A 13,715-nucleotide genomic window follows, 5' to 3' on the forward strand; every position below is an offset into this window, starting at 1 on the left:
TTTTTTTATCGATACGTCAGTTTACCCACCAGTGAATCGATACACGACCACGGTGGATCTGATCGATTACTATTAGTATTCAATTCGTATAAAACTTATAGAGTTAAACAAACTATAACTTAAAATATTTATGTGAACAGACTCGTACTGCTTTCTTCGGAAGACAAAGGATTATCAAAGGGGGGTTTACCAAACGAAAAGATTTCTTTTATTTTAAGTGCGTGCGTTCGATATTATGACAACCGTCTATTAAGTACAACATTAATCGTCATTCAAAATTAATTCGATACTTCACAGGCGGCAGTTGTCAAACTAAAATAGACCACAACGATAATATTGTTAGTGAGTCAGTATTTAGATGCAGTGGCAAAACGGAAATCATGCGGCAACACCAGTAAGTCGAAATAAATGGGTAAGATATACTCTATGGACAGAGAGGACTTTACTCTTTGAGCAATGATGGCAGATTTGGCGGAACATAATAATAGATATTGTTAAAAAACGATCCATATAAATCGATTCTTAGGGCTCCATCGTAATAATTAAATAACATATTATATCTATGATTACGATTTAAAGTATCGATACAATACAACTGTATCTGGATCGCTTATTTGCCTTAATTAAAGGCACAATATTTTAAATCTTATTTGCAGTTGAGGTTTAAACTTTAGTATATCTATATTTCTCCTAAGTCCTAAGACTGAAAACATGTAAGTTTTAAAAATAATTTATTACGCGAATGAAAATAAAATATTAATGTTTAGAATTCCAGAATAAAAATATAACTTGAGACACTTTGTATTTTGTTGTTTATTTCATTGATTAACAAAAAATGTTTCTAGCATACAAAGTAATTATATTTTATTTGTTTTCAGGTTAAATGTAACAGAAGTGAATAAACGTGACAATTGGCTAGAGTTAAAAGTTGAAATAGAGAACAATGCAAAGAGTACTTCTACAAAGACTGAACATGATATAAATTCATCATTAAAAATTTGTTTAAAAGTGTTACAGACAAAGACGAGAGACATACTAAAACAAACACAACAATATCCATATCAAAATGTATTTGCTCCACAAAAACAAGTTGAATTTTACGAGGCAAACATTCTACTACTATTTAAATTTGTGAAAACTAACACTAATGATGAAACAATGTATTCAATTATTTGCAATAGTATAGGTTTAGGTCTATTGGATAAGGCATTTTGTACTGACAATGATTCTTGGTTCTTGGTCCATGAGACAACATCTACAAAATTGAGCTTCAATATTATTTTCACAACGAGAATAATTAAAAGTGAAAATCCATTTAAAGCATTGTATGAAGATATAGAGCTGATGGACTTCAAACTGGTTGGTGAGGCAGGGTCAGAGGTGAAGGTACATGGGGCAGTGCTGGCCGCTCAGAGCCCCAGCATCATGAAGATGATACAAGAAAAATCTATCAAGGATAATACTATTGAATACAGTGGAGTAAAAGAGAAAACTTTGCAAGACTTTAAATCCTACATTTACTTGTATGTTTTGCCGCAAGAAGACATAGAGCAGTTGTTGCTTTTGGCGTCCAGAGCAACAATGGCTGAGTTAGAGCGCAAGTGCATCGGCCAGATAATGGCCTCTCTGACTGCTACCAATGTGTACCGCATAACTGAATTTGCTCAACAACATAAGATACATGATCTATATTTGAATGTTTTAGAATATATTCAAAAGGGTAAAATTAAAGTAATTGACATTAGAAATAGTTTAAAGCTTTCTAATGTTTAATGAATGCTGTGTGTTAAGTTTTATAAAGAACATCTCTGCACATTGTTCTATATCTATAATAATTATATCATTGAGTAAAGTACTGGTTATTTGAATTATAGATTCCTTTTAAATTTGAGAAACATTTTGAAACTAATCACCTTTTAATTGGAAAACGATGTGAAGAAAAACAAACATTTTAGTATACAATCAAAGCTTATTTAATCTTACAAAATAATTAAGTTTATTTTACATAGTTTAGAGAATGTTTTGTTTACATTTTATGTGCCAGTTGAATTCTCCGTACGAATACATTGCTTAATATCTTCAGTTTTGATTTTGCCACATTCAATTAGTTCTAAAATGTCAAGAAAGGTCTCTGTCATACCATTGTTCAGCGCAAAATATGTCAAGTCACAAAAATTTTCAGCAGCTGCAATTGTAGCCAACTTCTGAGTGCACATCTGACCCAATTCTTTCATATTATACTCAGAAGCAAAGACTATGAGGTCTGTTAAACTTGACAGTGGGGACTCTGGTATATTGTTCAAGTAAATGTAATCTTTTAAATGCTGTAAAGTTGATTGTTTTACATGCGGCAGGGCTAGCTCATAAAGACGAGATGATTCCTCAGCTTTTTTACATATTTTCTTGTTGAAGACTGAACTATATGCAATTAAAATCATAGAGTGCACTTCAACAGTCCCGTCTTTGCCAATAAGTCTTAAATTAGTAGATTTTGAGTCTTTATAGAGCGGAGCAAATGGTCTTATAATTTGATCCATTAAACTCAAGGTGACAGTTATATCAAACAAGGTAGTAAAATTTGATGTGGTGGGTTTAACAAGTAATCTCCATATTTTATCGTGTATATAAAATGTTTTTTTAGTATTCAGTACAAATGACTTTATTGACACATCAGCCATATAGGTCTTTTCACTGCCTTCAATGTTCTCAAAGCTGCAAAATAATGAATATGTGTCGTAGCTACAGTAATTTGTAGACTCAGGTGTAACAATAGAAGGACAACTAGAGGAAAGGCCGGTATCCATCCTCATCTGAAAGTATACTGCATTATTGATGGTGTATTTGCTGGACAGCTTGGTAATACTATCAAGTCCTCTACCACTTTGAATGGTTATCTTTAGGTTTAGAGTGTCCTCAGTACTGATCAACTTGTACACATCCCAACTGTAAATATAGAAGAGAACCAATTAATACTAGTTAATATTATATGAAACATACAGACAAGTCTGTAACAGTAACATTTGTGATTTACAACATTACACTGTAGTATATTATCGTACCTTGTTTCATCCGGTATTATATTTATCAAAAATTGTTTCTTTAAGCCGAATGGCATAGTGTATATTACTATAAATAAATAAAGTAATAAAACTATGAAACTCGTCCAACTGAACAACGAATATGAAGTATTACAAAAATACATAGAACAATTAATGTATTGACGCTAGGAAAAGTGGAATGGGATTAGGATTGGGTATCTCACAATGATAGAGTTCGACAAGGAAGAGAATCTTAAAATCTTGTTGAACTACAAAAACAAAATATAACCAGAAACAACAATGTCATTTTGACAACGTCAAATATTTGACTTATGAGGCAGTGCGCAGTGGCAGCAACTCTTAAATGTTACCATGTTGATTCGTCGATAGTGCGACAAGCTTATCAAATCCGGTAAGGGAGGCGCTGCTTTCGCGTTTGCTTATTCTATTCTTTCTGAAAATATATTAATCCTATACAGACAAATAACGTAATGTGATAACTTCAAACATGTATGGGACTCTCTATCTATGTCGTGAATAGTTATAGTTTACTCATCTAAAATTAATAACTTCATGATCAGCTGATGCGTAAAGCTGATCAGTGAACCGGCGCGCAGCTCAAATTATTTTGTATCTGCATGAGTTATGATTTGTGTTTTGAGCTGAGAACTGCGAGTTACCAGGCTGCTTGAGGCTCTTTATCTGATCCGACTCGGGTATGATGAGTTGCTAACTTAGTTGTTAAGCCGTAGCTTAATGGTTCAAATCTATGTGACCTGCAACCGTATATCTATTGGTTATACTAGCCATCGCTCACGGCTCCTTCCGCGCGGATTTAAGAAAAAACTTAATAAGTAGCCTATTTGTTCTTACAGGCTTACATGTTCTGCACTACATCTATGCCAAATGACATCGAGATCCATGCAGCCATTCTAGAGATACCTCTAGCAAACATCCATCCATCCATCCATCCAAATATTCGCATTTATAATATTCGTAAGATATCTGAGACCTAAAGTAAACTAAAACATATGCAAGATATCATTCGAATACATATGTATAATAAGTCATATACATCCCGCACAATCTTTTCCCACAACAGACAACAATATGCAAAATGGATATTTTGTTTAAGTAGAATAACACACCTATAGATCTAGCAAGCGCCAAGTAATATTTTGTTTGTTACATTCCTCGGCTGGCGGGAGGCGGCGAGGCGGTGTGGAACATTTTAGCAGTTAGCAGTGGCAGCGGGCATTCAGAAAAGTACTCACGTGCAAGCATAACTTTATTGCAGCGCTAATAAATTTCCTAGTATCGGTACAAATTTAAATCTTCCAGATGTTTTTCAAAAGCCAATACGTGAGCTGTTTTCGAAGTATCGGCCGACGCGATTGCACGCTGGGCCGATGGACACCAATCAAATAAATCACGGTACATATGCGGACGCGGCTTCACTTTGTCTGCTAACTATTGCTTAGATGTTATCTTAAATGTCTACATTAGAGTATACGGATGTCATACATGTACCTATGTATTGTACAATGTATGTATGTGTATGTTTAATAAGTACGAGATATCAGAAGTTTGTGTTGTTGCACATCAAAACTAGTGGACATGTCGGCACGCAAAGCACATTACACATGTGATAATTAAATTTTAAATCGGGGATTTTTAAAGTGGTCCAGCTGGATCTACTGGGGATCACGGAGGACCAAGCCGAGCCCATAATGAAGATCAAAGTACAGAAGTTGAAAAAAGTATTAGCTAGGGATTCACAGATTATCCATTGAGAAAAGGGCAGGCTGATGATGCTGGAATACACCGAATCCAATAAAATATTAGTGGCCGTTCTCTCGTGGAAATAGTATTTATCTTATAAAGGTGTAAAATAAAAGCGTCATACTTTTAGTTTTTAACAAAAAGCACGGCTCCTGCCTAATAAAATGGTTTCGACTGTTTTTCAAATCACTTTATTAAACATCGAGCGATGCGGCTAAGGTTAATCGACCCGTCTTCTTCGAATCGGAATGCTCAATTGGCCTCGGATAATGATAATAAATTTCAAATGTGTCCAGATTTGTGCGGCGCAAAGACATTACTTAAATTGTCTTCGTTAGTGCTACGAAAAATATCTGAGAATTTTTATTTGCTATAGAAGCGAACATAATACCAAAATATGTAACACTTTTATAGACACCAGACTGCGACACCTGAACATACATACAATATGTTAAAGAAGACTCTGCTATCGCAATCATTACCCGCATTTATCTATTCGACCACATTCACGTCCAGTGATGATTTAATGTCAAGATAGAAAGCTAAAGTTGAACACTATCAATTCATTCATTTTATGCGACTAACTTACTCATCGGATTATTTTGTTCTCCTTTTTTTGATTTCCTGAGATTGAGAAGTGCGCTCGATTCCCGAAACGACACTCCTATTATAAATATGCAGCGGTTATTTTGTGTCGTAAAGGGCAACTGCCAAGCGAGCTGAAGGCATTTATAGTTAAATCTATTTATTACTACAAAGTGCGATAAATGCATATTTAGATTCATGCGGAATAGCAATCGGCGGACACATCTGGCATACGAAAGGCATGAGAGTTGTGCCAACGACCTCCGTAAACACTACTTTTACATAACTTTAATAATTTTGGAGCTCGCCTTTGACAGCTGCGCTGCGCCGCCGCACATACTTTACCTATAGCTCTATTCGGTGTTCTCTGGCCGATGTTCACTTTTTACTCAGGTCAAGGTTTAATGTGACCGTTTTAAGTTTGACTAGATTTTAGTTTTGCTGCAACACAGTATGTTTGCGCTATCGGTAGTTCAACACGAACGCTTTCACATACAGGGTGAATTTCCCTGAAACGATTGAAAGAATTTCTTATGTTTCTCAGAAAAAACATTCATTTATTTTCAATTCATGGGCAAAGGCCCACAAAGAGAGACTGACCTACGATTAGGGCTTACGACAATACCGTTGTGGTGCAGCTGTCATTGATGACACAGTTAGCCGAGGAGAGACGTGACTGAGTGATCAGTGGCCGATCATCATAAATTCCCGTAGGTATAGCCGCCGAGGTTGTTGACCCCGTGCGAATCCCAGACATCCTCCATATAATACCTTCAAACTATTTGGGCGCGTGCTCTGACTGCTGATACCATTACAAATATTTCAAATGAGCTTATTAAAAATTCCACAAGTTCCATTGGGACGGGTGCGGGGTGACGTGTGCGGGGTGCGGGGTGCGGGTTAACGAGCCATTGACTTCGATGTTTTCGTGTAGATTTGGTTTGCGTCATTCCAGTCACAAATAAATCCTCTGTGGTCAAAATTTATATGTAAAATTGACATATTTGGAAAATATTTCAATCACTTGCGAAATAATTTCTATCCAGTCAAAGCACTCGCTGAAATAATACAACACGATGCAGTTGCAAAGTTTTAGGCCGATTCTATTCCACACAAATAAAATATACCTACTCTAATGCTAGATTATCACGGCTAGAGAAAGAGCGATCTGTTTTTGATAATTGTCTCGTAGTCATGTCTGGGGGACTGGATGTAGTCAAACGTAGCGGTGCCGCGTCTCTGCGTCTCTCATACGATCTGCTCCAATGATAACCTCTGATTGTAGCCATGATGCCTTTACCTTTATTGTCGTGTCGTCGTGTCGTCGCGTCGTCGTGTCGGGGTTTAGGTTTCAATATTTATTAAAAAAGTTCATTCTCTAAAGATTTCTCTTAAAGCTTGTGCGTTGACTATGATTATAACATTATAAAAGATTTTGAAGTAATAATTAATGTCTTGGTATTTTAATTTAATCTCCTTTAGTTTCAAACGAAATTAAATTATTTGAAGAATAACCAGTTTTAATTTTGTTAAACTTAGCGTTTATTTATATAAAAACATATGATCACATTATCTTTGAAAAATCCAAACATATTTTTGTTCTGAGATATCGACAGTGGAGTCTGACGATTACATCTAACTTACATTATTGAGGTTAGAAATATTATAATTAATAAAGATGTTTTTGATGAATTATGAAAACTATAAACAATATAAATAGCATTTCTTATTATTCGATTAGACTTGTTGCGAAATATATACGGGCGCCTCGAAATTGTTATTATCGGCGAGTCATAAAACCGCACAATAAATCGGCAGGGCATCAAAAGTTGATATATTTAAGAATTCCGCTCATGTTTGTGTCTTGTGGACAACGGCGCTACAGTTAGCGACCTTACTACTGTTACTGAGATTATCCGGCTTTTTGGGATTTATTGGTGGTTATAAAATTTGGCTCGAACGAGGATAAATGTATGTATGACGCATAAAACATAAACGGCTTTTTTTTTCTTTTTAGTATAATAGTTGAATCACAATGAGTTATAAAAGAAAATCTACTTATTTTTGAATGAAATGTGTGATTTTTCAAAGGGGTTTTTTTTTAACTTGCTCTGTTTATTCAAATCTAATACTAAAATTAAAAATGACATATTTCTTGTTTATAGACTATATGTAAAATATGTGATATGTAGAATAACCATAAAAACTGTTTTCATGTCAATTAGTTACTCAAATAATAACTGTAACTGAATTAAAAAAGTAAAGGACAAGTATAATATAAAGTAATAAATAAAATTCAAGAAAATAATTTAGAACACAAGTGTTGTTAAACTGTCTACAGTTATAACAGTAATTTGAGGCGTGTTTGATATGGATTTTATGTCTTTATCGCGATCTGAAGTCCATCAAGATAAATACGAGTAACTGCTATATGTTACTGTAAAAGCATGAACTTATGTTAGTCCTAAGATTTACCAACAAGGTATGGCCAAAATATAGCGGTACACTGTTAAAATCTATATAACGAATAAGCTTATTTTATGATAAGTGCAAAGCAAACATGAGATGTCCCTCAAGAAAATAGTATACACTTTCGTTAAAAGTCAAGCTAAGTATTTGAGGTTCCTCTAATGACTAGTGTTGCGCATGTCCTTGGCGTAATATCAATTAACATTAGGCAATTTGCTGCTCGTTTGCCTCTTTACACCGATGATAAAATGATAACAGCCTATTTTCGATTAATTTATAGCCCTCTACACAATATATCATGTTATAAAATTTGAATAAATGGATTAACTATGTATGTTAATTAAAAATAGCGCGGATAAGCTAAATTGGTTTGAGATCGAATATCGATTTCGGCCATAACTTAGCAATACTTTTTAATACACACCTATAAAGTGCATACATAAGTGTGCACTTTCATTGTAGTCATAGTATCTATGAAGTTATCGGTGATTCAAGTGCCCGGTGGTGAATTTGCGCTTGCTTTGGCTGCTGGAGTGGTGCTAGGGGGCGCTGGTGGGTGTTTGGGGACGCGAGAGGGGGGGGGGGCAAGGCGGGACAACCGGAGAGTCAAGGTTGTTGCCGCGATAGAATTTAAGCACATTTGTATTTCGTGTCACATCCCTCGCGGCCCGCCAGAGAACCGCGGTACCGTCAGCACAACATTCATTCTATTAAAATTATACAATACGTATTTCATTATTATTTCGTACAAAAACTGATCGTCCACAGATCACACTGTGAAAGTTTAGTCACAATCCAAAGAAAGGTTTACAGAACATCATAAATACAGAGAAACATTAATAATGTGTGTAAATAAAGAAAGAATGAGAAGGAAAAATATTCTATAAAAATATGGAAAATATTCTGTTTCCGTGCGCGGATGTTATTGTTAGATGTTACTTTGCTATTTTGGCAAATCCATGTGCTACCTTATAACACAAAAAACTGTTATTTGTTACAGATGGCGACCATTCAAATATAAAATTTATAACGAAAGCATGTTAACGAGTAATGCTATAATTACAAAATGTTGAAAAACAAATAGTATTATTTTGCAGACGCTACGGGGCCCTCATTGCGGATTCCGCGAGCCCGGCGCGGCGGATGGTCCCGGCTATCGTTTATAAAAGAGCGAAATACAATGAAAATTTTCACATTCCTACGTTTTTTGCGAACGCCCTCGCTGTCCGGTGAACGTGGTTGTGGTAGTTCCTCAAGTGTTGCCAGTGTCCTTGCATTGCTTTACATTTATATTTTTTCATCGCTGAGATATGTAAGTTTTTATTTTAATCCAAAATAGTTTTATAATAATTTCGTTTTGATCTTTATTATTTGTATTTTCAACTTCTGGTAGGAAAATGGCACACATAATATTTTTATTAATTTTTATAACGGAAATATTAATCAATATAAACTATTACGCCAACTATTACATTAATTATAATATATTAGTTGTAGTAAAAATATTTACTTTATTAATCTATATAAATTAATGTTCTACAAATATATCTTATTAATATAAGTAGGTATATGTTTACGAACAATTAACAACGTATTAAGAAAATGTGTCGGGAATGTGAGGTATGTGAAAGTAGTGGTAGTGGTAAAAGAATCTGTAAAGCTTTTATTTTTCATTAACTTTAAGTTAAAATACATATCTTACTAATATTACAAATGCGAATGTTTGGATAGATGGATGTGTGTTACGTTTCTTTTAATTCTTCGCAGACGGAGTCGCGGGCAACAGCTCGTATGAACATAACAATTTATTGGATAATTTTGTTATTATTGTGCTGCTGTCGTTCGATACACGCTATGTTTCGGTTATTTTAAACAAATAGAATAATTCTGTAACTCTTGCTACTCTTGGAAATATCAGTAATGTATCTCTGCGGCAAACATCCAGATCCGTTTAAAGTGTGATACCTGTTATCCATACATCTCAATATTCGCATTTACATTAAATGTAAGAGCTAAGATATGAAATTATTCTTCGGTCCCCTCCGTCAACTAGCAGGTGGACGATGAGGACGTTGTTGTGGTGTGCGGTGGCGTTCGCGGCCACGGCTGTCGTGCTAGCAGACGATGTAGAGCTGGAGCTACAGAGCGGACTGCTCGTCAAGATGCTGAGGGTATGTTGCTTATATGCCAAATTGCAAGTATATATAGTATATTAAATACAATAGCGTTGCTCATTACGGCGCCCAAAGCACCCGAACAATTTGGGTTTTACCCTTTTTATGGAAGCGGTGTCTTATGAAGAGAAATAAATTGCCAGTTGCTAATAATGACAGTTGCCAGTAATATTCCGAATTTTTGTGATAAGAAGTAAAGAAGTAGGAAAAAGTTAAATTATTTTTTGGCTTATTTTAGCGAGTTTGTAAGATTAGAAACATCTTAAGGTTGGATTTTTAAATAAACTGTTTGTCGTTAAGTATGGAGAAGTGTTTTTGCAGTAGTTACGCGTATTGACGATTGACGAAGGCACGGAGGTGCGGCCCCAAAATAAAATTGTGAACAATGACATTTTAGGAATGTGATAACACGACACGTGCGACCGTCCCTCTGTTACCGTGCATTGTTGAATTAGTTATGTTATTGCATTGTAATGTTAAACATATTAATAATTATGTTCTTTGAGATTACAATAAATTAGACATTCTCGGTTGTCAATCTTTTAACATCTGATTTAATAAAAATAGAAAAAAATATAATTAAAATATTATAGTATCTATGTATAAATAAAAACAAATCGGTGTTGCCGCTGCTCGTTTGCGACCTTCTGTTATGAAAAAAAGTACAGTGTCAAATGAAATATCATTCGATAAAACAGATACATTAATTGTATGCAAATGATGAAACGAATGGATCACTCAGTGATGCAGTTCATAATGACATTTGATTGAAAATAAAATTGAAAGATTGCAGGAAATAATTAAAATACATGGAATGTATCAAACATCCTTAGATTGAATCTGCGATATACATCTCTGAACGCGCTTTGCAACTCAAACGAAACTGTCACTCGCACCTTGCATCAGCTCGTACAAAATGTGACATAGATTCTTATCCATTTTATCATATAGCTACTACTTTGATCTTGCCTTGAAAATACCAGTTATTTTAGTTTTTTGTTTTAAAATAAATTATTGGCTTTTTAAACACTGTACAATCTAGAGTCTAGAACTGGAACTCTCTAATCCTCTCTAATCTTCTTAATCAGAATTGTTTTGATTGAGATTGATTGGATGGAGATAGATATTTAAAATTTTTCAACAATGACGATGATGACTCAAAAATGGTTCTTGACAGACAAACGGAAGGACAGCGAAGTGATGTGATGACAGTCTGCTTTTCTTTTCGAGGTGCGGAACCTTAAAAATGGTTTCACACAAAGTCTAAATCAATCTTAATATAACAGTTGTACTTCGTAAATCTAAGCAATTATCTTTCACAGCTGCATATAAATGATATATAAATATTAAATATATAAACGGGGACATGATGACACGTTTAAATAAGTCAAGATTGTGTCTTGTATACGGCCGGCTGTCACCTGGCTGACAGGGCGTCCTTTACTTTTAAAAGTATTGTTTTACTTTTAAATCCGCTTTAGCGCATTAATATGTATCCGGAGTCTGAGTGGTCGGGACTTGAGAGTTATTTATCTATTTACTAATATATGCATATTGTACAAGTGTCACCATTTCAGATTAACATAATTCTTTTTATTAAAGATAAATTGTATGAGATTATAAATAAATTTTAAAAATAATCAAATAGTTATCTATTTAAATAGTTCTATATGAATAAAAATTACTGTTTGTATGTTTGTTATATATACAAACATCGAGTTTAATGAAACTTTTTCTTGCTTTATCATTATTTTTGTCACAGTTTATACGCTTTTCCGAAATGGCATTGTTTCCTGCAGAATTCAGCTTCTCTTAAATAACAATCTTCCTATTTACCTTATCATGTATCTTATTGATTTTAAGTTTTTAGCAGTGTTAATATTATTCTTGTTTTTGAAATAATTTAAATAAATAAAATAAAAACTAAACTTTTAAAACTAAAGAGTCATTGGTAATAATTTAAAGTAAAAGAAAATCTATTGTTACAGGAGATGGTGAACCAGACGAAGGCGGACACGCTGAACCTTCCTTCAAACGCGACTTCCATTCGTGAAAACATTACTGACACATTCAGGTAATCTTTACAATCAATTTAACAGTCTCTCACTTTTCTATCGCTAGAACAAACTTACAGATCTCTCTGCATTGTAGCTACTTCTTCCCTGTTTTAATATGGTACGAGCATGACTTTCTTATTTGTCTCTAGTTTTCAAATATTTCATTCGAGAGTAAGCAAATAAGTGCACGTCTTCTTGGTTGATTTGTCAATATCCTTAGTTCACATCAATAAATATGTTACATGTTTGTTCAAGCTGCGAGAACCGCACGTACGGTTACTACGCGGACGTGGACAACGAGTGCCAAGTGTTCCACGTGTGCCTGCCCTCGCAAGCCGTCACCGGCAGGAACGTCACCTTCCGCTGGAGCTTCATTTGTCCAGCTGAAACTGTCTTCAATCAAGTAAGACATGATATCCAACATTATAAATATGAAGTGCATACCATTTGTTGTGACATGGTTTAAGTGTACTCTGCAATACACAAATTGATGAGATTATTCGTTTAATTTACAGGAAGTACTAACGTGCACGAGACCACGTGATGCTATCTCCTGCGAGGAGTCCCCGATGTATTACGACGTCAATATGGAGTTCGGTAAAGTGAATGACAGTAAGGAACAAACAAAACCCGAAGAAAATATCCCGATGAGCAACCCTGCACCGAATACTGAGTCCGTATCTTCGTCACCACAAAGATGGAATCAAGCAAACAGAAAAAAGCAAAATTTGATTGTTGGAACACTTTTTAACGACGTTGTACCAAATACGAAAACAGTAAGGGAAGTAATCAAGGAATACGATAACAGTTTTATGGACACGTTAAAAGAAGAAGTAAAAAATAACAATTACAACACGCTACAAACAGTAAATAAAGATTTCAGTACAGTGAATCAAAACGTCCACGATCTTAAAGAAGAAATAAAAGGAATAGAAAAGGAAATAGGAAAGATAACTGATGATATTAAGGACAGTGAATATAAAGAAAAGATGCAGGTAATAAAAGATAATATAAAAGACATTGTACAATACAGAAACGAAGGATTCGTGAATAATGATGCGAACTACGACAGCATGGAGTTTGATATAAATGAAGGATCAGTTGCGCTACCTCATGTCATACTGAAGAAAATAGAAGAGATGCAGGCTGAGCCTGTGATGCCTGTGGTGGTAGAAGAAGTCGTGCCTTCTGTTGAAGAAGTAAATAAAGAAGACGAGGAGGCGACTGTAACAGAACTTGATAATTCTAGAATAGTAGCGGAAAGAAGTTTGAAAAGGACTGGCCGGAAAATGTATCGAGGGTCGTTAAGGTTTAGACCTACATTGTGATAAAACCGCAAAATTGTTATATAGAAATTAAGTGTGAATTATATCTTCTGTGGTTAGTTTATTTTGCAGAAGAAATTTCCCCGATTTCTTCCGCAAGATGTCGTGCCTGATTTTTTTTTACATTGTTGACATCTGTCGTATAATTTTAAAAACCACAGTAAGATATCATTTCTATCACTGAATAAGGAATTCCTCGAGACCTTAAAGAAAATGTGCATAGTATTAGAAACGTAAGCTTGTAAATAGGCATTAAACAAAAGAAAGTCGAAAATAAAAAATACA

The 13,715-nt window shown here is 34.7% G+C and overlaps 3 protein-coding genes across 3 annotated transcripts; 2 read left to right on the forward strand and 1 right to left on the reverse strand.

Annotated features, from left to right (window-relative positions):
• Window positions 1-446: 446 nt before the first annotated feature.
• On the forward strand, window positions 447-1,834 carry LOC106124047 (uncharacterized). Its single transcript, XM_013320496.1, has 2 exons — window positions 447-713; window positions 879-1,834. Coding segments are annotated over exons 1-2 (897 nt in total). The 5' UTR covers window positions 447-711; the 3' UTR covers window positions 1,774-1,834.
• Window positions 1,835-1,962: 128 nt separating this feature from the next.
• On the reverse strand, window positions 1,963-3,344 carry LOC106124032 (uncharacterized). Its single transcript, XM_013320477.1, has 2 exons — window positions 3,060-3,344; window positions 1,963-2,943 (listed from the first exon to the last, which is right to left on the reverse strand). Exons 1-2 carry the CDS (start codon window positions 3,200-3,202, stop codon window positions 2,034-2,036), a joined length of 1,053 nt encoding a protein of 350 aa, XP_013175931.1. The 5' UTR covers window positions 3,203-3,344; the 3' UTR covers window positions 1,963-2,033.
• A 5,795-nt stretch (window positions 3,345-9,139) lies between these two features.
• Window positions 9,140-13,683, forward strand: LOC106124947 (uncharacterized protein PF11_0207). Its single transcript, NM_001312381.1, is given in 5 exon segments — window positions 9,140-9,186; window positions 9,928-10,045; window positions 12,037-12,122; window positions 12,361-12,508; window positions 12,621-13,683. Coding segments are annotated over 4 exon segments (1,155 nt in total). The 5' UTR covers window positions 9,140-9,186; window positions 9,928-9,937; the 3' UTR covers window positions 13,434-13,683.
• Window positions 13,684-13,715: the final 32 nt, after the last annotated feature.

Source organism: Papilio xuthus, unplaced genomic scaffold, assembly GCF_000836235.2.
Source record: "Papilio xuthus unplaced genomic scaffold, Pxut_1.1 DF825946.1, whole genome shotgun sequence".
In the NCBI taxonomy this organism is placed as follows: domain Eukaryota; kingdom Metazoa; phylum Arthropoda; class Insecta; order Lepidoptera; family Papilionidae; genus Papilio; species Papilio xuthus.